The sequence below is a fragment of the Pelobates fuscus genome, chromosome 1 (genome assembly GCF_036172605.1).
Source record: "Pelobates fuscus isolate aPelFus1 chromosome 1, aPelFus1.pri, whole genome shotgun sequence".
NCBI classification, from domain to species: Eukaryota; Metazoa; Chordata; class Amphibia; order Anura; family Pelobatidae; genus Pelobates; species Pelobates fuscus.
Genome location: NC_086317.1, coordinates 217,797,230 through 217,824,057, shown reverse-complemented (window position 1 = coordinate 217,824,057; position 26,828 = coordinate 217,797,230). Strand labels below are relative to the sequence as shown.

General features: G+C 41.4%; 1 protein-coding gene across 1 annotated transcript in view; it reads left to right on the top strand.

The window, feature by feature from the left end:
- The first annotated feature begins 9,218 nt into the window (after positions 1 to 9,218).
- The window catches only part of AGO3 (argonaute RISC catalytic component 3), a 76,844-nt gene continuing 59,234 nt past the window's right edge, over positions 9,219 to 26,828 (top strand). The window contains exon 1 of the mRNA XM_063454724.1: positions 9,219 to 9,329. Within this exon, the coding sequence (XP_063310794.1) occupies positions 9,308 to 9,329 (22 nt within the window). The 5' untranslated portion in view covers positions 9,219 to 9,307. The remainder of the gene's footprint in view (positions 9,330 to 26,828) is intronic.

Below are 26,828 nucleotides of genomic sequence, written 5' to 3'. Positions count from 1 at the left end.
CTGCATTAAATAATGCACGGCAAATCCCATGTGCGCATTAAACCTCCCCATAGGAAAGCATTAAATCAATGCTTTACTATGGGGAAATAGCTGACACTAGATGTCCTCATGCTGTCCAGCATCAGTTACTGGACCAAAGGTCTGTTAGGATCCAGGAAGCGCCTCCAGTGGCTGTCGGATAGACAGTCCATGGAGGCAGACTTGGTGCTGCAATGTGAACACTGCACTTAGACCACTTCAATGAGTTGAATTGGTCTGGGTGACTATAATGTCCCTTTAATAAAAAAAAACTATAGAAAAAAAGTTAAAATTTCTGGGGAAATTGTGTGGTGGTCTTGCCTCCACCAGTATTCTACACCTGGAGTGGGTGGAGTGGCTTGAGTAACTGTTGTGTGGTTGGAGTGGCTGGAGTAACTGTGGAAAGGTTGGACTGGGCAGAGTAACTTTATGAAACACTGATTAGCTGTATTGTTGTAACATTGTATGCTACTGTTTTTCTGTTACAGGTATAACGAATTGACTAACATGGAAATATATTAAATGTCATAGTGCTCACATTTGTGTTAGCAAAACTGTAGGAGTGACAGCAGTTTAGAGAATGTGTTTCATCTAGCAGCCTCTGTGTTCCGGAACACTCTACTGGCTGCTCCCACACCTGGGTTCCTATGGCAACTCACTCTACAGCAAGGGCAGAGCAGTGGCGGATCCGGGGGGGGGGGGGGGGGGCGCGCAACAGGGCAATTGCCCCCCCCCCCCCGAGATTCCTCCCTGCCGGCTAATGCAGGGCTGGCATTGACCAAGCGCCAGCCCTGCAATGTGCCTGCAGACCGGGGAGATCAGAGCTCTCCCTCCCCGGTCTGCAGGCACTGTGCTGACAGCCGGCAGGGGAGGGAGGGACAGAGAGAGGACCCGGGAGCTTTTACCTGCAGCTCCACGGCAATGCTCCAAATCTCGCGAGAGTGAACTCTAGCCCTGGAGTGAGGGATAGAGTTCACTGTAACCACTGGGACCACCACTGAATCCCCCACCGGACCGCCAGGGAAATGTCCCCCCTCCTCCCTCAGTAAAGGTAAGAAGGGGGGGGGACATAATTAATATTGATTTTAATTAAATTGAAAAAAAAAAAGCCTCCCTACCCTCCTTACCCCCATACAAACAATACCCCCACACACTATACACACTGCCCCCACACACACTACACCCCACACACTACACACACACTGCCCACACACACACTACAAACACTGCCCCATACACACACTACCCCCACTACCCCATACACACACTGCCCCACAAACACTGCTCCCATACACACATTGCCCCACAAACACTGCTCCCATACACACACTGCCCCACAAACATTGCTCCCATACACACACTGCCCCACAAACACTGCCCCCATACACACACTACCCCACAAACACACACTACACACACTGCAACTCTCACACACACTGCCACCCTCACATACACACTGCACCGCTCACACATCACTGCTCCTATGCCCTATATCCCAGCAGACCCCAGGTAAGTTGTCAAACTGTTCTTAAACGGTTTGACTACTTACTCTATGGATGGGATCCTGGCACTACTGGCGCCATAAGTACTACACTGAGCTGTAGTGGTTATTGTGCCTGGATTATTTCTTTAAATAATCTACAAGTGCCCCTCCCGAGACCAGGCTCTGGATCCGCCCCTGGGGCAGAGAAGAGCGGTTAAAAACAAACTGCTCACTTCACTGGCGGTTGCCATCTTCAAACGATCGTAGTTTTAAAAACTATAAATCCTACAGCGAAGAGCTTTATATTGTGAGAATCACAAGACCCAGACCTACATTTTGATGCATAGTATGTCTCTGAAATATTAAAAATGTAGGCACAGTCGAAGTTTAGAAATTGCCCTTAAAATTTGAGGTAGCTAGAGTGGAGTTTCAATGAATGTCAATGGACGGTGTGAGTTGCAAACAAATGGTCATATTGTGAAAACTATCAGGACTATGGCTTAGCCGTGGACATTTTTAGTGGCAGCAGGGATAGCTGATGTAGGTTGGCTTGAAAATGAGGGAGTGGTGGCAGTTTAGAAATCATGTCCTGATTTTTCAGCTCACACACTAGCTTTTGTCAGCTCCCCCTCTAGTTTCGAACATTTCGCCATTCATTCCTATGGGACCAATTTCGCCTCAAAAATTATATTTCGTGAACCATTCGGCGAAACGTTCCACAAAGTAATAGCACACCAATCGGGAACAATCCACACGTTTCGGTATATTACTGTCTATGTACTGTAAAAACTGTTGGAGGAGTTAGGGCGGTAAATTTGGCTATAATAATTTGGCTATGCAAGAACACTTAATAATATATATGTGAGTTAATAGTAAGGGGTACTGAGGGTGGGGGGGGACCTAGAGATCCTATAGAGCCAGGAAAAGAGTATGTTTTCGTGGCACTATAATGGTCCTTTAATAAAACATACAATGAAAAAATGTGCTGCTACCCCATTGAGGGGAAAAGAAAACCTTATGAAGAAAACTATTAGTATGGATGTATATGTAACAAATTACTGGATGTGACCAAAATTCTCTGTGCTGGCAGCATAGTTCTACCAATTCTGAAAAATGCAACAAAGTGGCGATACTGCATGCAGAGAAACTTGGTGAAAAAAGATTGCCTGTAAAACAAATTTCCTTACAATGCATATTTATTCAGGTGGTTAAAACATGGCATGGCCACAAGGTAGTAGCAGTAAGAAAACCGTATCAAACAAATTCTTGCACCGGGTAAAAAAGAAAAAAAAAAAAAAAGGGTGGGGAGAAACAAAAAAATATTAAATTGGGAACCTGACACTTTCTCAACATGTTGAGAAAGGGTCTAGTAGTGGCGCAAAACGTGTTAAGTTCCCGGTTTAATTTAGTGAACATGTTGAGAAAAAGTGTCTAGTTAATTTAGTGCGTCCAGTTCCATTTAATGAACCTGTTGAGAAAGCATCCAGTCATGATGTGAAATGCGTCCAGTCCCAATTAATGAACCTGTTGAGAAAGTGTCCAGTCCCAATTAATGAACCTGTTGAGAAAGTGTCCAGTTCTGAGTTTCATTTAATGAATCTATTGAGAAAGCATCTAGTAGTGATTCAAAATGTGTCCAGTTCAATTTAATGAACGTTTTGAGAAAGCGTCCAGTAGTGATGCCAAATGCATCCAGTTCCATTTAATGAACCTGTTGAGAAAGCATCCAGTAGTGATTTGAAATTCATCCAGTTCCATTTAATGAACCTGTTGAGAAAGCATCCAGTAGTGATGTGAAATGCGTCCAGTCCCAATTAATGAACCTGTTGAGAAAGTGTCCAGTCCCAATTAATGAACCTGTTGAGAAAGCATCCAGTAGTGATTTGAAATTCGTCCAGTTCCATTTAATGACCCTGTTGAGAAAGCATCCAGTAGTGATTTGAAATTCGTCCAGTTCCATTTAATGAACCTGTTGAGAAAGCATCCAGTAGTGATTTGAAATTCGTCCAGTTCCATTTAATGAACCTGTTGAGAAAGCATCCAGTAGTGATTTGAAATTCGTCCAGTTCCATTTAATGACCCTGTTGAGAAAGCATCCAGTAGTGATTTGAAATTCGTCCAGTTCCATTTAATGAACCTGTTGAGAAAGCGTCCAGTTTCTATTTAATGAACCTGTTGAGAAAGTGTTCAGTAGTGATGCGAAATGCATCCAGTCTAAATGAATGAACCTGTTGAGAAAGCATCAAGTTCCGAGTTTCATTTAAGGAACCTGTTGAGAAAGCATCCAGTAGTGATTCGAAATGCGTCTAGTTCCATTTAATGTACCTGCTGAGAAATGGTCCAGTAGTGATTCGAAATGCGTCTAGTTCCATTTAATGTACCTGCTGAGAAATGGTCCAGTAGTGATTCGAAATGCGTCTAGTTCCATTTAATGTACCTGCTGAGAAATGGTCCAGTAGTGATTCGAAATGCGTCTAGTTCCATTTAATGTACCTGCTGAGAAATGGTCCAGTAGTGATTCGAAATGCGTCTAGTTCCATTTAATGTACCTGCTGAGAAATGGTCCAGTAGTGATTCGAAATGCGTCCAGTTCCATTTCATGAACCTGGAGAGTGTTCAGTAGTGATGAAAAATGCATCAAGTTCCATTTAATGAACCTGTTGCGAAAGCGTCCAGTAGTGATTTGAAATTCGTCCAGTTCCATTTAATGAACCTGTTGAGAAAGCATCCAGTAGTGATTTGAAATTCGTCCAGTTCCATTTAATGAACCTGTTGAGAAAGCATCCAGTAGTGATTTGAAATTCGTCCAGTTCCATTTAATGAACCTGTTGAGAAAGCATCCAGTAGTGATTTGAAATTCGTCCAGTTCCATTTAACGAACCTGTTGAGAAAGCATCCAGTAGTGATTTGAAATTCGTCCAGTTCCATTTAATGAACCTGTTGAGAAAGCATCCAGTAGTGATTTGAAATTCGTCCAGTTCCATTTAATGAACCTGTTGAGAAAGCGTCCAGTTTCTATTTAATTAACCTGTTGAGAAAGTGTTCAGTAGTGATGCGAAATGCATCCAGTCTAAATGAATGAACCTGTTGAGAAAGTGTCCAGTTCTGGGTTTCATTTAAGGAACCTGTTGAGAAAGCATCCAGTAGTGATTCGAAATGCGTCCAGTTCCATTTCATGAACCTGGAGAGTGTTCAGTAGTGATGAAAAATGCATCAAGTTCCATTTAATGAACCTGTTGCGAAAGCGTCCAGTAGTGATTTGAAATTCGTCCAGTTCCATTTAATGAACCTGTTGAGAAAGCATCCAGTAGTGATTTGAAATTCGTCCAGTTCCATTTAATGAACCTGTTGAGAAAGCATCCAGTAGTGATTTGAAATTCGTCCAGTTCCATTTAATGAACCTGTTGAGAAAGCATCAAGTTCCGAGTTTCATTTAAGGAACCTGTTGAGAAAGCATCCAGTAGTGATTCGAAATGCATCCAGTTCCATTAATGTACCTGCTGAGAAATGGTCCAGTAGTGATTTGAAATGCGCCCAGTTCCATTAATGTACCTGCTGAGAAATGGTCCAGTAGTGATTCGAAATGCGTCCAGTTCCATTAATGTACCTGCTGAGAAATGGTCCAGTAGTGATTCGAAATGCGTCCAGTTCTATTTCATGAACCTGGAGAGTGTTCAGTAGTGATGCAAAATGCATCAAGTTCCATTTAATGAACCTGTTGCGAAAGCGTCCAGTAGTGATTTGAAATTCGTCCAGTTCCATTTAATGAACCTGTTGAGAAAGCATCCAGTAGTGATTTGAAATTCGTCCAGTTCCATTTAATGAACCTGTTGAGAAAGCATCCAGTAGTGATTTGAAATTCGTCCAGTTCCATTTAATGAACCTGTTGAGAAAGCATCCAGTAGTGATTTGAAATTCGTCCAGTTCCATTTAATGAACCTGTTGAGAAAGCATCCAGTAGTGATTTGAAATTCGTCCAGTTCCATTTAATGAACCTGTTGAGAAAGTGTTCAGTAGTGATGCGAAATGCATCCAGTCTAAATGAATGAACCTGTTGAGAAAGTGTCCAGTTCTGGGTTCCATTTAATGAACCTGTTGAGAAAGCGTCCATAGTGAAGCAAAATGCGTCCAGTTTCTACTTAATGAATCTGTTGAGAAAGTGTCCAGTAGTGATGTGAAATGTGTCCAGTTCTATTTAATGAATCTGTTGAGAAAGCGTTCAGTAGTGATGCAAAATGCGTCCAGTCCCAATGAATGAACTTGTTGAGAAAGTGTCCAGTTCTGAGTTTCATTTAAGGAAACTATTGAGAAAGCATCCAGTAGTGATTCGAAATGCATCCAGTTCCATTAATGTACCTGCTGAGAAATGGTCCAGTAGTGATTCGAAATGCGTCCAGTTCTATTTCATGAACCTGGAGAGTGTTCAGTAGTGATGCAAAATGCATCAAGTTCCATTTAATGAACCTGTTGTGAAAGCGTCCAGTAGTGAAGCAAAATGTGTCCAGTTTCTACTTAATGAATCTGTTGAGAAAGTGTCCAGTAGTGATGTGAAATGTGTCCAGTTCTATTTAATGAATCTGTTGAGAAAGCGTTCAGTAGTGATGCAAAATGCGTCCAGTCCCAATGAATGAACTTGTTGAGAAAGTGTCCAGTTCTGAGTTTCATTTAAGGAAACTATTGAGAAAGCATCCAGTAGTGATTCGAAATGCATCCAGTTCCATTAATGTACCTGCTGAGAAATGGTCCAGTAGTGATTCGAAATGCGTCCAGTTCTATTTCATGAACCTGGAGAGTGTTCAGTAGTGATGCAAAATGCATCAAGTTCCATTTAATGAACCTGTTGTGAAAGCGTCCAGTAGTGAAGCAAAATGTGTCCAGTTTCTACTTAATGAATCTGTTGAGAAAGTGTCCAGTAGTGATGTGAAATGTGTCCAGTTCTATTTAATGAATCTGTTGAGAAAGCGTTCAGTAGTGATGCAAAATGCGTCCAGTCCCAATGAATGAACTTGTTGAGAAAGTGTCCAGTTCTGAGTTTCATTTAAGGAAACTATTGAGAAAGCATCCAGTAGTGATTCGAAATGCATCCAGTTCCATTAATGTACCTGCTGAGAAATGGTCCAGTAGTGATTCGAAATGCGTCCAGTTCTATTTCATGAACCTGGAGAGTGTTCAGTAGTGATGCAAAATGCATCAAGTTCCATTTAATGAACCTGTTGCGAAAGCGTCCAGTAGTGAAGCAAAATGCGTCCAGTTTCTACTTAATGAATCTGTTGAGAAAGTGTCCAGTAGTGATATGAAATGTGTCCAGTTCTATTTAATGTACCTGTTGTTACGATTGCCTCCAGGCTAGCAGGAGGTTTGATCGCTTGGATGTCCTGGTTCCCGGGCTTGAAGAGTCGAATGGAGCGATACTCGGTAGAGACCTGTAAGTGTAGAATCTCCCCCTAGCTATGGTGCAGCTAGGATACCCTTTCCCCACACAAAACGAGTCGAGGCTGCGAATTGAGGGTCAAAATAAGAACTGAGGACTGGGGTACCCAGCCTGCTTTTTATTGTAAATACACACAAAGGGGACACTCCCAAGGGGAGGCATAAAATACCCAATCACATATTGGGTTCAACCCACATGTCCCCTCCCCTCAGATAACCAAGTAACCCAATTATGTTACACATACTTTTGTCCATATTCTGGATGTACCCTAAAACCAGGGGGTACACCCCTACATCCTGCATCGCTAGATAGATCTTGTTCGGGAGGCCAACATATCCAAAAACTGGCCCGTTCGGATGAGCGGTTCGGGAGTTAGGAGCTTCTACAGTTTGGACCGACCGCACGGACTTTCCAGCCGAAAATAGTTCCATATGGCCATGGGCAAACACCGCTGATTGTAGGTAAGATGGCCGCGAACACGTGCAAAGTCCCGAAATGGCGGCCACCTATAGGCTTACATAGCGGGTTCGTGCTGGACCATACGAGGACTGTAAATCAGTCAGAACAGTGTCCAAAGTACCAAAAGTATGCGACAAAATAGGGCTTTCATAACAGGGGACAACAGTGATGTAACACCTGTTAAGACAGCGTCCAGTTCCATGTAATGAACCTGCTAAGAAAGGGTCCAGTAGTGATGTGAAATGTGTCCAGTTCTATTTAATGAACCTGTTGAGAAAGTGTTCAGTAGTGATGCGAAATTCGTCCAGTCCCAATGAATGAACCTGTTGAGAAAGTGTCCAGTTCTGAGTTTCATTTAAGGAACCTATTGAGAAAGCATCCAGTAGTGATTTGAAATGCGTCCAGTTCCATTTAATGTACCTGTTGAGACAGCGTCCAGTTCCATGTAATAAACCTGCTAAGAAAGGGTCCAGTAGTGATGTGAAATGGGTGCAGTTCCATTTCATGAACCTGGAGAGTGTTCAGTAGTGATGCAAAATGCATCAAGTTCCATTTAATGAACCTGTTGCGAAAGCGTCCAGTAGTGAAGCAAAATGCGTCCAGTTTCTACTTAATGAATCTGTTGAGAAAGTGTCCAGTAGTGATATGAAATGTGTCCAGTCCCAATGAATGAACCTGTTGAGAAAGTGTCCAGTTCTGAGTTTCATTTAAGGAACCTATTGAGAGAGGGTCCAGTAGTGATGCGAAATGCGTCCAGTTCACAGTTTTCTTTTTTCTGTCCCCCCTTTTTCTTGATGCCTGGTGCAGGGATTATTTTGTTACAGCTACTCACGTTATGGCCATGCATTATTCTAATTACATGAATAAATCTGCACAATAAGGCCATTTGTTTAACAGACAATCTCTTTTCACCAGGTTTCTCTGAGTGCAGTATCGCTACTTTGTTGGATTTCTAAGTGAAATATAATAACTCAGTGTATACTATTCAAGCTGTGACTGCCGTTCGAGTTGTGTTGATGAATAGCCCCTCCCGATCCATGGCTAGTGACACTCGGTGACCGACCAGCTCGTCACATACACCAAGTTGGCGGCTCCTGCATTCTGAATATTTTCCCCTATGATTTATTGACCAATCCCGCTGGCTGCATCCCGCCGGTAAATTCATTATTAATGAGGCCGGAGCGGAAGTAGAGAAATGCCGGAAGTGACGCATTATCCTATGTTACCGGTGGGAGACTCCTGGCATTGGAGCGGCGGTTGTTGACGTCACGTCCGGCGGGAAGGGAAGGGGTGGAGGGGAAAGAGCAGCCTCAAATTCCTCCTCACTAGTAAGGGAAGCTGGCGGGCTGAGCGGCCGCAGACACAGTGTTATTCCCGCGGTGAGTGGAGGGGGCAGTGCGTATACGCTGGACTTTATATCGCTCGTTTCGAGGCCGGTCTATCAGTGTCCTTCTGGGCAGCCAATCAGATCACAGCTCGCGGTACCCCGCTAAGGTGTGGGAGCCGGCCAGCCAGTAGCAGCGCCCGCCTCCCTCGGATGTGTACGTTGTCGAGGGCTCTCGTACGGAAAGACGGAGCGGCCAATAGGGAGCGCGGACGGGAACCCGGGGGTGCACGAGGAGCTGGGCTGGCAAGAGCGGGAATACGAGCTAACCAATCAGCGCTCGGAGAGCTGGCACTGACCGGGGCGGCCGGACAATGACTCTCACTAGGTGACTCAGCCAGTCAGCACGGCCGGGGGCTCCCATCACCGACCACCTCACATCCCTTCCACGGACTGCCCTCCACAGCCAGGCCCGGGGGCCACTACACCGCAATACAGAACCAAGGAGGGGGCTCGGAGCCGAGACCGGCATCCCTTCACTAACAGCACTGGGAGCCACAGATCCGGGTCAGCCGGACACCGACCTCCATGAATGGAAATCGGAGGAGCCCCAGGTAAACACGGCGGGGATATAGCTGCTATTATTATTATTACAGCCAGTGTATCCAGTGTGGGACTCCAGCTACTACTTCATGTGTCAGTGTGATATTGCTAGCTGGTATATGGCCAGCCTGGCTGGGACTCAATCTTGTAACTCTGATTTTAAAGTATGATGAAATTCCCAATTACTAACTTAATTGTGCCCACGTTGCTCTGATAATCGCGGTTTTTGATTTAGCTAATGAACCCACTCTTCCAGAACTAAAGATATAGATGTATGTATATAATTACTTAGTTTGTACTTTATAGTTCCGGGAGGAAAGTATCTGCTCATAGAATAGATTGGAAGAGATACATTTCGGTTACCATGGTTTCCAGACTCTCCCCAAACCACAACTCGTCTAGATCAAGGCCTAACCTTGATTTCCAAACCTTGACTTTGACCCTTTTAAGATAACTTCAATTCCTCATCTAAACTATAAACTCATAACATTAGTTCAAACGTAACTTGAACTTTAAAGTGCTAACATATTGTGTTCAATGTGTGCACAGTGCTAAGGTATCATTAACAATGAATCAAAATCGCTTCAGTAAAAATAGCATTGATTGCATGCAAACACTGCTTTACTGGCATCTTTTGCTTATTTCACTAAGCCAGCAGTTTTTGTTAGATTTGTCAACATTTATTTTTTATAAATATATATATATATATATATATATATATATAATACTTGATGAAATGTATGTATGTATGTATGTATGTATATATATATATATATATATATATATATATATATATATATAAAATCGTTTTTAAGTGAATTCAGGAGCACTCTGGGAATTTTCAATTGTGTACAGTATTCAGTTACCTCAATGTTTTGACTCTCCTGGACGTTTCGACCCTACAGCGTCTTTTTTCAAGCATTCGGTCTCTGGCTCCCTATAGTTTGGGGAGTCAAAAGCTTTTAGGCACAAAAAAAACAAAATGGCTTTTAATATATTTTGTTTTGTGTCCATCTTATCTATGTATTGGTAAACGTCTATGATGGCAGCTGCTAAATAATTTAAATGAAATGGCTGTGTTGGCTATAGCTGGTAAGACTAGATACCAATTTGCATGGAGTTTTGAGGCCACTGGACAGCAAGGCTCAACTTATTTGCTAAAACTAGTCACCAATTAATTCAGAAAAAAAGACTGCGTCAAATAATAAATACTAGATAATCATGTATAGATAAATGTACGATATTATATATAAAAATATTGAGATATTAAAGAGACCAGCAAAAAAAGTTTAAAACAATAAATCAACGTTTGAAGATCTGTCTGTTATCCTTCTTGGTGTTTAAGTAGACAACACTCTAGTGCAGATGAGTGTTGTTGGTGTCCCATATTATTAGGGCATCCAAATAACAGACTCTATTCTGCTGTCTTTGGAGTTGGCACTGTATATCCCCTTCTTTTTCTTGTACCATTTATCAATTATTTGAGATGGTGGGTAGGGTGACTTTTTGTGTCACACATTGGTGTGACTAGTTTGTTCACTCAAAATAAACGTAAAGTTTAAGTAACTAACATTTTTATTAGTTTGTGGAATTATTTGTAACAGTTATCGTGTGTGTGTTCATTTTCTGTAATTGTTTTAAAATGTTGCTGCTTATAAAGGCTCTCTGACTGGCAAGAAGTAAATGCCCTGTTATACCAAGCCCTAAGTGTACAAGTGGTTTATTATTATTAGCATATATATAGTGCCAACATACTCTGCAGCAATTTCAGATTTATAGAATAGGGATATTTAATAACAAACTGCAAAAAAAAAAAAGATGAAAAAGCTCATGCTGAGGAGGAATTGATGGATAAGATGACCATACAAAATAGTTAAAGGTTGTGTATAAAAGCAGTGAGCTGGACTATGGAAGCAAGAGTACTAAGAAAAGCAATTGTAATTAGGTAAATGTCACCCAGGAGGATAGTAGGCTTTCTTACTGAGGTTTGTGTTCAGTGACTTCTTAAAGCACAGGAGGCTTGGGCAGACTCTGGCACCAGGGTGGGAAATCCATAGGAATGTACCAGCCCATGAAAAATCCTGCAGATAAGAGTTAGCCGTACAGGAACTTTGGCATAGTACAGGAAGACCTTATTTCCATTGGTATTGTGCAAATTTATGAACTTTAAAGGATTATGCCAATCACCATGACAACTTCTGTTTTCAAGATGTGATCACATACAGAGTAGTCTGCACTTTTATGCCAGAGTCTAGTTACAACCTCCTTTGTATTAAAATAAAAATATTAATTTTAAATAAATTTCACCCTGGTGTTAGTCGTCTGAATTGGGTCATGAAGGGTACTGGACGCTAATGTAATGAAAGAAAAATGAGTGAGGTGCGGATGTAATGGTCCGTAAAGAAGATGAGCTTGGCTGCAACATTAATCAGACTGAAGTGGGGGCAATACTGGTATTTGGAAGGCTGCCGAAGAGTGAGTCGCAATAGTCGGGTAGTGAGAGCATGAACAAGCGCCGTATTTAATTCTTCTGTTAAAAGATGCAGAAATTGACTATATGAAGGGGGACATTAATGAGTTCAGTTTTAGAAAGCATCCAGTTAGGAATGGGAGAGAGGCTGTTTGTGACGCTTTACAGGAGGGCAGATGAGAGGTGAGGAAAGGTAAAGGTCCAAGTACAGAGCCTTGGAGAACACCACTCAAGATGGGCATTGAGTAGGTGGTGGCTCCAGTGAAGACACTAAATGACTGCTCAGAAAGATAGGATGAAAACCAGAATACTAGTGTCAAAATCCAAGTTTGTGATAAACAAAATGATGGGGGTCACCCACTATTATTGAAGCAGCTGATAATGGAGATTACCCACAATATAGGAAAAACTATGGTGATGATGAGTGGGGGTCACCCACAGAGACAACAAGGTGGGGGTCACCCACAATACGGAAAACTGATAAATGTATATATAATGTAAAGTGGGGGTCACCCACAGAGTAATAAGGTGGTGTCAGCCACACAGTAAAATTATAATATAAATGGTATATTAAAACCAATTGTTTATTAATAAAAACAGGGAAGGGGTCACCCAAACAGTCTGAGCAGGTTTGGTCTTGAAGCAAGGTACCTGCAAATGTAGAAAAAAAGAAAGATCAGACTTCTGATCTAAAAGGCACAAAGGTAACAAAAGCCTTAATGAAAGGATTAATTTTATTTGGGGAAGACTTACCTTCCGAAATTAAACAGATGTTTACAGAAGAATTTCCTGTCAGGAGCCGCGGGGTCCGCCGAAAAAGCGAAACCGCGATCAAAGATGGCCGCAGCGAGTGAAAGGTAGGCGTTGCCGGCCGCAAGGGCGGGAAGAGAAAAGGGCGTGAAGGCTGTAATGAAGGTAACGGACTCCTGGGAGATGGAGTCCGTTACTGAAGAGATTCCCCTGACAAAAGGGGAAAGGAATAACCCGACAGGCCGTTCCTGTAGTTGAAAAAGAGAACGGCTCGGCGGGAATTAAATATTGGAAACAAATTAAAGGTGTAAAACCTTTAAATAAGGGATTAAATCATACGGCAAAAAACACACAGCATAGGTATATAAACATAAAAAAGGTTCTAGTGAAGAATGAAATGCTTCAAAGCAACAAGTATAGCAAGAATTTATTAAAAAATAGTAAGACATATTCATGTAAAAATTAAAAAACAATGACAAGATAATAAAATAATTAATGAGACTAGGCAACGTAATTAGAATAGACTCACCTGGGAGGCAAGCAGCAAAGGAAGTGGGAGGAGTCTGATAGCACTATATTGTTGTATGATGTGTTATGATTGGTTGAATTTTTACAACTTGTTAACTATTTTTTTGCTGCTGGGAGTTACAGTAAAGAAATAAGCAAATATTCGCCTCCTGTCTTTAATAAAATTTAGATTATTCGTCCACTGTAAGAATAATCCCTAATTTGTGGAGGATTTGAAGAAGTGGGCAACTGATAAACAGCAGAGAGTTGAAGGGATAACAACTAAGAGCAAGTTGTAGTTTTAGTAGAAAGGTGGAAGTGGAGGCCAGATTATAGAGGGTAAAGTAGGGCGTTGGTATTGTGAAAGTTAGGTAGACTGGTATAAACAAGCCGCTCAAAAAGCTTAGAAGTGAAGGGGGAGTAGTGTTAATACATGGTGGTAGTTGAAGCATGGGTCAAGAGGATGGAAGTTAGGGATCTCTAGTTCAGAGAAGGGGGTGTCTGTTAAGATGGTAGAAGGAACAGAATGGAAGTCGAGTATTGGAGAGGAGGAAGAAAGAGCGTAAATTGCATGTCCAATTTGGATTATCTTGTCAGTTAATTGGCATGCAAACTTGCTAGGTGTGAGGTTCGTTAATGGTGACTTTGCAGTGAGGTGGAGAAGGGACTTAAAGGTATGAAAGGGGTGTTCGGGATAATGAGAATAGATGCAGATGAGAGGTAAAATGTACTTGCTTTGCAATTGAGAGTGTAGGAATGTAGAATGAAGTCAGGTGTGCAGCAATACCTTCTTTAACCCCTTAAGGACCAAACTTCTGGAATAAAAGGGAATCATGACATGTCACACATGTCGTGTCCTTAAGGGGTTAAAAGTGACTATTACTAAGTGTCAGACCATAGTCTATATACTAACTAGAATGCATCATATTCTGATGTATGAACTATTGTGTACCAACCAAGTGCAATATTTGCCATGTAACCAACATTTATCTGCTGATGCTGATTTTTTTATTTTTTAGGACAAAGGAGAAATAGATCTTTGTCATTGTTTAAATTGTTATTCCAAGAACCATGACCACTTCAGTGTTTTGAAGTAGCCCTGGTGCTTGATGTATATATGTGTAAAGTTTCAGTATGAAGTTGTATTTTATGGTTTGAATAGGACCATTTAGGTTAGATACTCACTCATACAAAATGTGTAGTGTAAACTGTATTGTAGATGAACAAGGTTATGTATGCTATATTTATTAGTTTTTTATCAAGCGCCATTGAAAACTGCATGGCTGTGATATGGGGGGGAGAAGGACAGTGCAATATATACAGACCCATACACAATGTAAAGAGGGCCCTGCCAGTGTAAGGAGATCTAGCCCTTGAAGATCTTTTATACTGAATACTTTGCTAGATAGCCCTTGAGCTGAAAATCTAAAGGTTAAATTGAGGAGACGAGACAAGAGGTAGAAACAGGAATTTGGAGGTAATGGCAGAGAGAACTCAAAGTATAACTGTAGTAACTGGTAACAAGTAAAGGGAATGAGGAGGTGATCGACTGTGATGTCAAACAGCTGGAAGAGCATGCTATAAAATTTGTCTGACGCCCGGATTAGTTTCAGGCGAGTAGTATTTCTATTTTTTTAGCCCTGCCATCGGGGGAATTTGGTGTGGTGGAATGACTGTCCTCCATAGCCTAGACCAGTGATGACTAACCTTGACACCACTACATTTCCCATGATGCTCCACTAGCTTTTACACTCTAAAAGCAAACTGAACATCATGGGAAAATTAGCCTAGAAACAATTTATGGTGTCAAGGTTAGCAATCACTGGTCTAGACCCTGCTGGGGCCCCAGTGTACCACCAAGTATTCTTGTGATGCATAGAGCTTATTGCAGCTGGGATACAGCGTGACCTCATACTGCTGGACCATGAAGGCTGTTGATAATGTGTTGTTACTCCTGTGTATGTCTCCCTCCAAGTCAACGGTGCTTCCATCAGCTCCACCACGCAGGCTCGCTGCCTAGGTGTTCTCTTTGACTCCGACCTCTCCTTCAAGCCTCATGTTCAATCTATCGCCAAATCCTGTAATTTCCATCTCAAAAAGATTGCGCGCATCCGCCCCTACTTAACGCTAGATGCGACTAAGGTGTTGGTCCATTCCACTGTCCTTTCTCTCCTTGACTACTATAATCCGCTTCTCAGTGGTCTTACATGCTCTCAACTTGCGCCGTTACAGTCCATAATGAATGCGGTGGCAAGGCTCATCTTCCTGTCTGCCCGCTCCTCCCATGCCTCACCCTTCTGTCAGTCCCTACATTGGCTTCCTATAAAATATAGAGCTCAATTTAAAATTCTGGTTCTTGCTTTCAAATATCTACATAATGCTGCTCCCACCTATCTATCCTCCCTTATACACAAGTATGTCCCGTCTAGGCCCTTACGATCTGCTGAAGACTTACGTCTATCTTCTGTCCGTACTCCCACCTCTGATGCTCGCCTTCAAGATTTCTCGAGCATCCGTTAGATGCTCACCCAGTCTCCACTCCTTCAAAAAATCGTTAAAAACCCACTTCTTCATAAAAGCGTATCAATTAAACTGTTAATAGCTCCCAACTGGTTCCTCTTCTGCAACTGTCACTAGTCTAATACTATCCTTACCTTTTTGTGTCATTTTACCTCACTCCCTCTAGCAGGTAAGCTCATTGAGCAGGGCCCTCAACCCCTCTGTTCCTGTGTGTCCAACATGTCTGGTTACAACTACATGTCTGTTCGTCCACCCATTGTCAAGTGCTGCGGAATTTGACGGCGCTCTATAAATAATAATATAATAATAATAATTAAATGGGGCAGTGTTGAGTGTGTGTGTGTGTGTTAGTTTGTAAGTATGGAGTGTGTATGCTTGTGGGTGATGCCGTGTGATTGTGTGTTGCAAATCCAATTATTTATACTTACATTTTTGAGAGTATTATACTTATGCACATGTATATTAATATACTTGTATTATATTAATTTTTACTTGTGTAAATTGTAGAGAATGGAAAATCATTTAAAGGGACACTATAGTCAACAGACCAACTACAGTTTATTGTACTTGTTCTGTTGAGTATAATAGTTCCCTTCAGGCTTTTTTCATGCAAACACTGCCTTTTCATTGCCCCTAGGATCACCTCTAAGTGGCCACTCCTTAGATGGCCGCTGGAGCGGCTTGTGAAATTCTTAAAAGGACTCTAGTCACCAGGACCACTACAGATTAAGTGTGTGTGTGTGTGTGTGTGTGTGTGTGTGTGTGTGTGTGTGTGTGTCTCTCAGAATGGGAGTATGAGGGTGTCTGTTTAGGTATCTACCCGTCGATCACATAAGAACTGATTTTACTCACTTTTTCTCCCATGCCTTGCTTGTTTTGCTATGGCTGGTCCCAGCTCCATAGCTGAGATTATCAATCTTTATGACCTCAGCTAAGCCAATGCATTGGGAAGATATTGCGCATGTTGTCTATGGCTAACATTCAGCGCCTCCATGCAGAGCATGGATATGCTGAACATAGGTTCCTACACACTGCACAAAAGGTGCCTACTCTGCTTTCGTGTTGGGAGGACCTGGAGGCAGGGGGAGGGATCTTTGAAGAAGCTCTCCTGTCTTCCAGCGAGCAGGCTGTGATCGACGGGTAGATGCCTAAACAGACACCCTCATACTCCCATTCTGAGAGACACACACACACACACACACTTAATCTGTAGTGGTCCTGGTGACTAGAGTCCTTTTAAGAATTTCACAAGCCGCTCCAGCGGCCATCTAAGGAGTGGCCACTTAGAGGTGATCCTAGGGGCAATGAAAAGGCAGTGTTTGCATGAAAAAAGCCTGAAGGGAACTATTATACTCACCAGAACAAGTACAATAAACTGTAGTTGGTCTGTTGACTATAGTGTCCCTTTAAATGATTTTCCATTCTCTACAATTTACACAAGTAAAAATTAATATAATACAAGTATATTGCATATACTAAGTTGCTGTTTTCTCTCCTCCCCACCCCCCCCAGGATTGCCTTTGAATTCCAGGGAAATACCAGAGCTTTTTAGAGAATATTCAGGATTTCTTTCTTTATTAATTTTCAATTTGGTTTAATTTTGTTTGTTATTGCAAATTGGCATTTTGTATGAATGTCTCCCTCTCATTCGTAAAAAATCCTCATTTTTATTATCACAAGAAATACTCACACATTTTAAATTAAAATTTAGTTTAAGGGAAAGCACACTTTTTTTTTTAATGGTGATTTATAAAGAGTCCGTGCAACATTTTATTTTATAGTCCAGGGGTCAGCAACCTATGGCACTCGAGGTGATTTGCACGGCAGTCAATGCTGCCATAGCCGGCACTGGCCTATCAAGAGTCACGATAGGACATGAGCTATTTGCTTTTTCAACCTGAATTGTAAATACAGGTGGTTTGGGACAATCTTCAATTTACACATTGCAGCACTTGGAATGGGAATTCGCACCGGAGTAGAGTAGCCCGCAGCATCTATCGCAGCTCTTGTCCTTGACCCGTTTTTGGCCAGTCTGGTCTACACATAACCATCTACATACATGTACAAAGAGCTGCAGGCGAAGCCTCTCCCTCATACAAATACAAACAGACCACACACAGTCCACACAAATACACAACCCCTCAAGCAGCGCCACACACCACCAAACACGCAAAGTGACATATATCATTCACACACTATTACACAGGCAGCCCACATTCATAGGTATTATACAGTATATCCTCACAAACCCTTGAACATGTACAATAGAACAACCCACATAAGCACAAATTCAATGTTACAAAGCATCTGCAGCTACCATAAATAACACTAGCACAATATGGGTAACAAACACCCCTCCATTTCAAACATTAGGTTTGGCACGCCAAGGGACTTAAAGATCTTGTTTTGTCACCGTACTGCTAATATGTTGCCTAACCTTGCTGTTGTATAGTCTATATCTATAGCCGTTTCCCCTCTATGTTGGAAAGATCACTTCAAGATGCTGTAAGTGAATTAATACTCAATAAAAAATATCTCTCAATTTTCACCTGTTTATTTTACTGCGCTCTTTCTATATTGCTGTTTTACTAAAAAGTGCTGGGTGCCATTCATTTTTTTTTTTTGTGTGTTTCCTTCCTGCTTTCTTTAATTATATATCACTTACAATATGTGTGACAAGACCAATCTAGCCACATTGCATTGGAGGAGCCTGGTTGCCCGCCTGTTGCCTCTGGGCTATGGCCCTGGGAGATTAGGCCCTTTAAAAACAGTATTCGGCCATACCGGAGTGTATGTCACTCATTCTGGCCCTTTAAATACTGTGGGGAAAGATTGGCACTTCGGATGCAGCCGAAGTCGTCGAAGTGGCCGCCATTCGACAAAGGAACACATGGCAGCTGCAATTTTAATTTAGTCAAACGCGGTCAGCGGTGTATGCTAAAGAATCTATGGAACTAAAATCAGCTACGCAAATACACGAACACCACTGACCCTTACCGTCGCCTCCACTTTGATACTTCGGTAAAAGTCGAAGTACGTTCGACAATTCGAACACCATGTTACAATGTGCTATTTGCACGAACGGACCCGTTCGTGCATTCGAAGGGGACTTAGCCGTTTTTCTGCAGGAAATTGACCAACCGCACAGCTCAAATCTATGGAACTGTTTTGGGCAGGAAAATGTGCTTGCGGTCGGTCATAAAGGACTTCCGTCTATCTTTTTATCCACTGGAGGGATTGGTATGATTTTTGAGAGTGTTTATGTTTAAAGTATGCTGAGTTAAAATATGTAATTTTGGAGATTGGATGTATGGTTTTAAAGTTACATGTGTAAAAACTGTATTTTTACGGTCTGTGATAATTATGTTAACCCATTGTGTAACATAATTATATCACAGGCAGAGGGGAGGATTTTGTGTGTAATTACTGGGAGTGTTTTCTGTAATGTACGTGTATGATTGGTTGATTTGTAACACCCTGTGGGTGGGCCTATCTAAGGGAAACCGTCATAAAAGAAGGTTGTTTTGGCCAATAAACAGACCACTGCTTGACCTTCAACACGGAGCTCTGTCTTGTCTTTGGGGGGATTTACTGTATGCTGTTAGAGACTGATTGCCAGGAGTGTAAGCTGATTGTATGCTTTTCCTGTTCGTTTGCTAGCAGCTATTCGTGAGGTTCCAGTTTGGGAGTTGGAGTGCTATTTTGTATCCAGTTCGGGAGTTTGGTGTTCTGCAGTAACTGTGCCTGTGTCTCTGGAAGGGGAAGATCTTCTAAACTGCGGTTTAACCCTTTTATGCCTGGGGGTGCCGTTACAATGTTTTTTCTATTTGATAACCTGGATCTGTTAAATTGACCCAAATGAAATATTTGTCCTATCAAAAGCCCGTATTAAAGGGACACTGTAGGCACCCAGACCACTTCAGCTAATTGAAGTAGTCTGGGTGCTGTGACCGTTTTGCACTTAGTGCTGCAATGTGAAACATTGCAGTTCCTGAGAACTACGTTTATATTGCAGCTCTAAGTCTGCCCTTTGTGGCTGTCTACCAGACCGCCACTAGAGGGCTTCTGAAATCCAAACAGACTTTTGCTTCATTATCTGACGCTGGACGTCCTCATGGACCTCCAGCGTTAGATTTTCCCCATAGGAAAGCATTAAATAATTATTTCCTATGCGGAGGTCTAATGCGTGCGCGACCATTGGCGGTTGACGTCAGCGGGGGAAGAGCCTGACCCAGCGCTGAGGGACATCGGCACTGTTTTCCTGGCACTATAGGTTCCTGGGCTGTCCTCCTCCTGCAGGGCTGAAGGGGTTAAAACTCCTTCAGCCACTTACCTGAATCCAGTGCCACTATAGTGCCACTTCAGCCACTTACCTGAATCCAGTGCCCAGGAGCCTATAGTGCCAGGAAACCAGGGTTGTTTTCCTGGCACTATAGGATCCCTTTAAATTCATATTGGATGGAGCAGAATTGGTAGAGAAATCTCACCCACCATTTCCTGTGGTTGGTGCCTTTTAATTTTTTTTAAGTTTATATTTTATTTTCTTAATGTATTATATCCATACTATGTTTATTTGGAAAAAAAATGGTCTGGCTGATGTTAGGTTACTTTGGCCTAAAATGTGCATTTCCTTTGTCAAGTCTCCGCAGTTCCTGGTTCAGTGAATAAACTCAGTTGTTTTTATGGAGCTCAGTTGTGACAAGCACTAATTAAGCAAGTGCTAATTGCTCTTTCGGGATTGCACCCATAAATGTACATATCTCATACTATTTCACAGGTCTTAAAGGTGAAATTTGTGCAAGCTAGCAATGTCCAATTAAACTCAATTAAGAATTACAACTAAGAACATCAGCATGAATTAGGTTCTCTACTCTGTCAGTTTGTCACCAGTTTCAAGGTATTCCTGTCACCATAACCACTACAGTGTGCCACCCAGGATAGGTTTATCAGATGGGTAGTTTATCCCTAGTGCAGCGTTTCCTGACTAATGTTCCAAGAACAAATCTGGTCTAACACCATGATTTGCCCATCGGGTGGCCCAAGGGGTTGATATGTATTTGTTCTGCTGCAGTTTTAAACTTTCTAATGAACTGCACCAATGCATAGTATGGATTTTATTTTTAAAGGATAAATTGAACCTTTTTGAAACCCTGAACTTAAATAAGATATTAAATATGGATGCAATATTTAAAAGTACAGATGCTTCTTAAAGGTACACCTAAGTGCAAGAAAACCACTACATTACTTTGTAGTGGCTTTGATAAAGACCTTGTTCCTGCATTCTGACAAATGTAAACATTGATAAACAGCAGTATTTACCTTTGTCAGAATGCATACGTACATACACTATTGTCTATGATGCCATTTAGTGGTTATGTCACATTTTGACTTTAGATTCACACTTTACACAAACCGGACTTTACATAGGACACGAGGCCATGCGTTTAGACTGGAAGAAAGAAGATTTCGTCTAAGGCAAAGGAAAGGTTTTTTTACTGTAAGAACAATCAGGATGTGGAATTCTCTGCCTGAAGAAGTGGTTTTATCAGAGTCCATACAGATGTTCAAACAGCTACTAGATGCATACTTGCAAAGACAGAATATTCAAGGATATAATCTTTCAATGTAGGGTAATAACTGCTTGATTCAAGGATAAATCTGACTGCCATTCTGGGGTCAAGAAGGAATTTTTTGTCCTAGCTTGTTGCAAAATTGTGCTTCAAACTGGGTTTTTTTTTTGTTTTTTTTCTTTTTTTTTTTTTTTTTTTTCTTTTTTCTTTTCTTTTGGATCAACAGCAAAAAACAGGTGTGAGGAAGGCTGAACTTGATGGACGCAAGTCTCTTTTCAGCTATCTAACTATGTAACTATGTAACTTAACATTTTGTAGTTGATACAATTAACATTTCTATTTTTGAAAGCATTCTTATCTTATTTTTTTTAAATTCAGACACTAAAACAGTTTTTGAGATATATATATATATATATATATATATATATATCTGCCTAAAACTTCTGGTGTGTGTGTGTGTGTGTGTGTGTGTCTCTCTGTCTGTCTGTCTGTCTGTCTCCAAACTTACCTTTCCTCAATCTCTTCCTCTTCTCCCCCTCTCTCAGGATCTGTTATTCTTTTCTGACCTACTGTTGTCCCCCCCCTGAGCGGCGGGTGGGTGCCCTAAATAAAAATTCACCCCCCCCAATCAAGGTGACTAGGGGTCCCAAGCCCCTAGTCACCCCCCACCCAAATAAAACTATCCCCTACCTACCCCCCTCACCATAAAAATAGTGAGGGGGGAATAAAATAACTAACCTGTAAACAAAAATTAAACTTACCATTTGATGTCTTCTTTTTTCTAAAATCTTCATTCTTCAGCCCCCAAAAAAGGCCAAGTAAATAAAAAGCCATCATACCCGTCGAACTTAAAATAAAAAAATCCAGACGAAAAAGAAAAACCCGGCGCTATAAAAATTAATCCATCTTCACCCATGGCGGGCTCTGCGCAGACTGAGCTCTGCAGGGCGGGGGAAGGCTTATAAAGCCTTGCCCCGCCCTGCAATTAGGCTAAGAACACTCTGGTTGGTTTAAGCCAATCAGAGTGCTCTTTGTCATTTTACACAGCGTGGGAAAATTCAAAAGAACAGCACTATCTAGTGTGGGCAGTTGACGTGTCCCACAGGGACTTCCTCTACCCACACAAAGATGGCGGCGCCCTGAATATAGATCGGGGCAGAAAATAAAGAATAAAAAATATGTAATATGGGGGGCTTAGGGGCATTTGGGGGTGACTAGGGGGTCAGTTAGATATAGTGGAGGCGGCAGGGGGGTTAAAAAAAAAAAAAACCCCCACAAAAAAACCGGGATTCGGTCATGACAGTGCCGCTTTAAATGTATACTCTGGGCACAATAACTTAATCTCAATGAAATTATGGTGCCAGCTTATTCTTACTTTAAGGGATTAAAACCGTTATGAACGAACTTTCGAAAACTGCACCCGTTTGTTCTGCCCAGCAGCTTCATCCATTGATCCAAGATTTCCTTATTAAAGGCCCTAATGTCAGGTTAGAGGGACAAGAAAAACAGCTTAACCCCTTAAGGACACATGACATGTGTGACGTCATGATTCCCTTTTATTCCAGAAGTTTGGTCCTTTAGGGGTTAATGTAGTTCTTCTGGTGAGTTTAATAGTTCTCCATGCTTTTTTTCATGCATTGCCTCTAGGGACACCTCAAAGTGGCCACTCCTTAGATGGCCACTGGAGGTGCTTCCGAAAAAGCAGCCCCTAACGTTCAGCATCCCCACACTCTGCATGGAGATGCTGAATTTTCCTCATCGAGATGCATTGATTCAAAACGGCATTTGGCACCGTGACGATTTTTAGGCAATCCAATGCTTTCCCTATAGCGGACCCATGCAGCGCTGGAAATGAGGTGAATTTAAAACCTTTTTTTTGGGGGGGGGGGGGGGGGCTAGGAGGGGGCAAGCCACCTAAATGGTGGGTTAAACACTATAGGGTCTGGAATCCATGTTTGTGTTCCTGACCCTTTAGTGTTCCTTTAAAACTGTCAGCTGACACTAGCTAGTAGCTACCTAGTCATAAAAATAAGAGTTGTGGGAGGAGGGACATCTCTTTGCTCCGCTCACCTTTTCATAGCCATCAGGTCTTCTATTTATTTTTGATCCAATAAGATGTGTATTTAGCCTTTTACTCATCTTTTTCTTATTGCTTTAGAAAACCCTGAAAATGTAAGTTATAACTTGCTTGGACTCCTGCATCTGGTGAGGATCTGCTACTCTGAGTCACTGATTTCCTGTATGTGGTCCGAGCAATTGCTTCTCATTGTGAAGTATTCGATTGGACCTTTTCACTAAGCCTTGGTAGGGTGGACAGAGGGAGGGAATAGGAGGGAAAAAAAATGACCAATATGAACTAATGTCTTGCATGTAAAAATCCATGGAAATTGGTTGGAAAAAATGCTCCATCTGTTTTCTCAAATTTTACAGCTTTGTCACTCAAAGCATGGATTTGCATAGCAAGATCCATGCATTTTGTGACTGAAAATCTACCTGTATGATTGTAAAATAGTTACTGTATACAATTTCCTAAGAATGCATTGCTGATATGCATATATTTTTTTGAGAGAGATTTAAGCAGAAAGAATTGACATTTTAAAGGTGTTGAATGGCAGTTGCAAGTTGTTGACTTACAAAGTTTATTCCTGTTGTGCTGCTGTAAAAGTGGTATCTGAATACAGTGCTTGTGATGCATGGTACACAGAGCACTTGGTTCATTCTGGTTCACCAACTTCCTATTCTGTACAGAAGGCATTTGAGGCCAGGATCAGGGAAAGTTCAGTGTGCTTATGAAAAGGATCAGGGGAAATGTTGGGAGTGGGAGGAGGGGGTGAAATAGGAGATTTTCTTTAGGGTTACTTATAGCATCTAGTGCCAAAACCCCCTTCAACTAGAAAATAATGCGTTACCTCCACTAAGGAAAAAAACATCTGTTTGCATGTGGGCCTCTTGTATGTCTTTTAAAAAAATATATGTTCATGTATGTATATTTGTTTTGTGTGTGACTGTTCATACACACACATTACCTCTGCAAGCTAGATATGTTTAAAAACAAAAAACAAACAAAAAATTATTTTACATGTCTAGATTACAGAGGTAATAATGTGTTGTGTATTTATATCTATCCATCTATCTATATGTATATACATGTATTTAAAAAATAAATCTTATTTTATAAGCTTTTTACCCATTTCATTTTCAATATCTTAAACTTTCCCTGTGTTAAACAATGGTGGCTCAAAGTCTGTTCTATTTTGCAAATGTGAAGTTTATTATAATAGCCAAGGTGGCCTTTTCTAAATGTCATCTTATTACATTGAACATTTTACACTTGTTAGTTTTCGTTTAAGTCTGAAAGACTTGTTACCGTAAAGGATGTCATGCCAGTCTGAAAGTTACAGGGTATTTGTGCTTTGAAACCTAACCTAGAACATAATTTTAAATCCTCTAGTCCCCTGTGGGTGTTTACAATCAATGACAAGTGTTGTATGTTATGATCTGTGCATTTCCTAAACAAGTGAGTGGGGTGGGGGAAACACCATAAAATGCTTTTAAAAGAATGTTTATATATTAAAAAAAAAAAAAAAAAAAAAAAAAAAACACCTTCAATCATTGTGTTCTAAGACCTGGATCTCTACTATGTACACACAAACCTGGGGGCCCAGTTGAGGGAATTAGTCTTCTGTGGGGCAGTCCCACAAAATATATGTAGAGTCTCCTTGATTAAGAGAAATTACATCACCTTTCCTGGAAAAGAGAAATGAAATCATCCTTCTAGGAAAAAGAAAAAAAAGTCTTGTGTAAAAGTCGTTTTTTTTTTTCCCTTTTGAAATGTATTTTTTTTATTTTATTTTTTTTTATGAACAGACCTGATCTGTCCTTCCTTCACAATCCGAATGATCACCATTATGACACATCTTTTAATAAAACTGCAGATTTGTGTAGTTTGCAATCTAAAACTGTAACTTGTTTCTTACAACTACGGAATAATGTATTCAAGTAAGTTTTAATGGAACGCTCCTAGCACCATAAATACAGAGTTCTATTGTAGTTATAGTGCCAGGAGTGTCTTGGCATCCCTAATTGTAGGGAGTGGCGCTTTTTTACCTGGGGTATATGCTGGGTGTTGCTCCTATCTTACTCTAAGTTCAGTGAGAGCCTAGACCACCACCTCGGGAGCTCTATTGATTTAAATTACTTTAGCTAAATAAAGCAGTTTTAGTGTATAGATCAGTGGTAGTCAACCTTTTTTTACCTACCGCCCACTAATGCAACTTTTTGGTTGAAAAAATTTCCTTACCGCCCACCAGTTTTCGCGCAAATGCAGAATATTTTTTAGAAAGGAGGGTGTTTTACAAAAAATAAATGTACGTACATTTATCTTTTTATTTCTACTTAATGCAGGTTTATAAGGTTTTTAACTTTATAAAGTTTAATGAGAAAACAATAAAGTAAATTGAAATTACCTTTACTAGTGATTAATGAGATCCTTGAGGTTGATGCTGCGAGACTAAATATTTGATATCTGGTTCGATTTTCGTAAGGAACAAACGAAGGTCTCTTTCAGTGATATTCAGACGACTTCTCTGTTTGCGCATAATATGATTTCTCATATTATCTCTCTATGATTTTTCTTGTGCGTCAGCTCATCTCCTCTCCCTCCTCAATTCCCCTCCCCACCTTTTTTTCCCCTTTTTTCTATTTTTTAACCTTCCTTGTAGCAATGCCCAGTAGGAAGGCTGAGCTAGGTAGCCCACTTACTATATAGTCCACTATAACAGACAGACACACGTACAAGACACACGTACAAGACACACGTACAGACACACGTACAGACACACGTACAGACACACGTACAGACACACGTACAGACACACGTACAGACACACGTACAGACACACGTACAGACACACGTACAGACACACGTACAGACACACGTACAGACACACGTACAGACACACGTACAGACACACGTACAGACACACGTACAGACACACGTACAGACACACGTACAGACACACGTACAGACACACGTACAGACACACGTACAGACACACGTACAGACACACGTACAGACACACGTACAGACACACGTACAGACACACGTACAGACACACGTACAGACACACGTACAGACACACGTACAGACACACGTACAGACACACGTACAGACACACGTACAGACACACGTACAGACACACGTACAGACACACGTACAGACACACGTACAGACACACGTACAGACACACGTACAGACACACGTACAGACACACGTACAGACACACGTACAGACACACGTACAGACACACGTACAGACACACGTACAGACACACGTACAGACACACGTACAGACACACGTACAGACACACGTACAGACACACGTACAGACACACGTACAGACACACGTACAGACACATACACACACACGACAAATACGACACACACACATACATACACACACACGACACATACATACACACACACGACACATACATACACACACACGACACATACATACACACACACAACACATACATACACACACACAACACATACATACACACACAACACATACACACACACGACATACATACACACACACGACACATACATACACACACACGACACATACATACACACACACGACACATACATACACAACACATACAGACACACACGACACATACAGACAC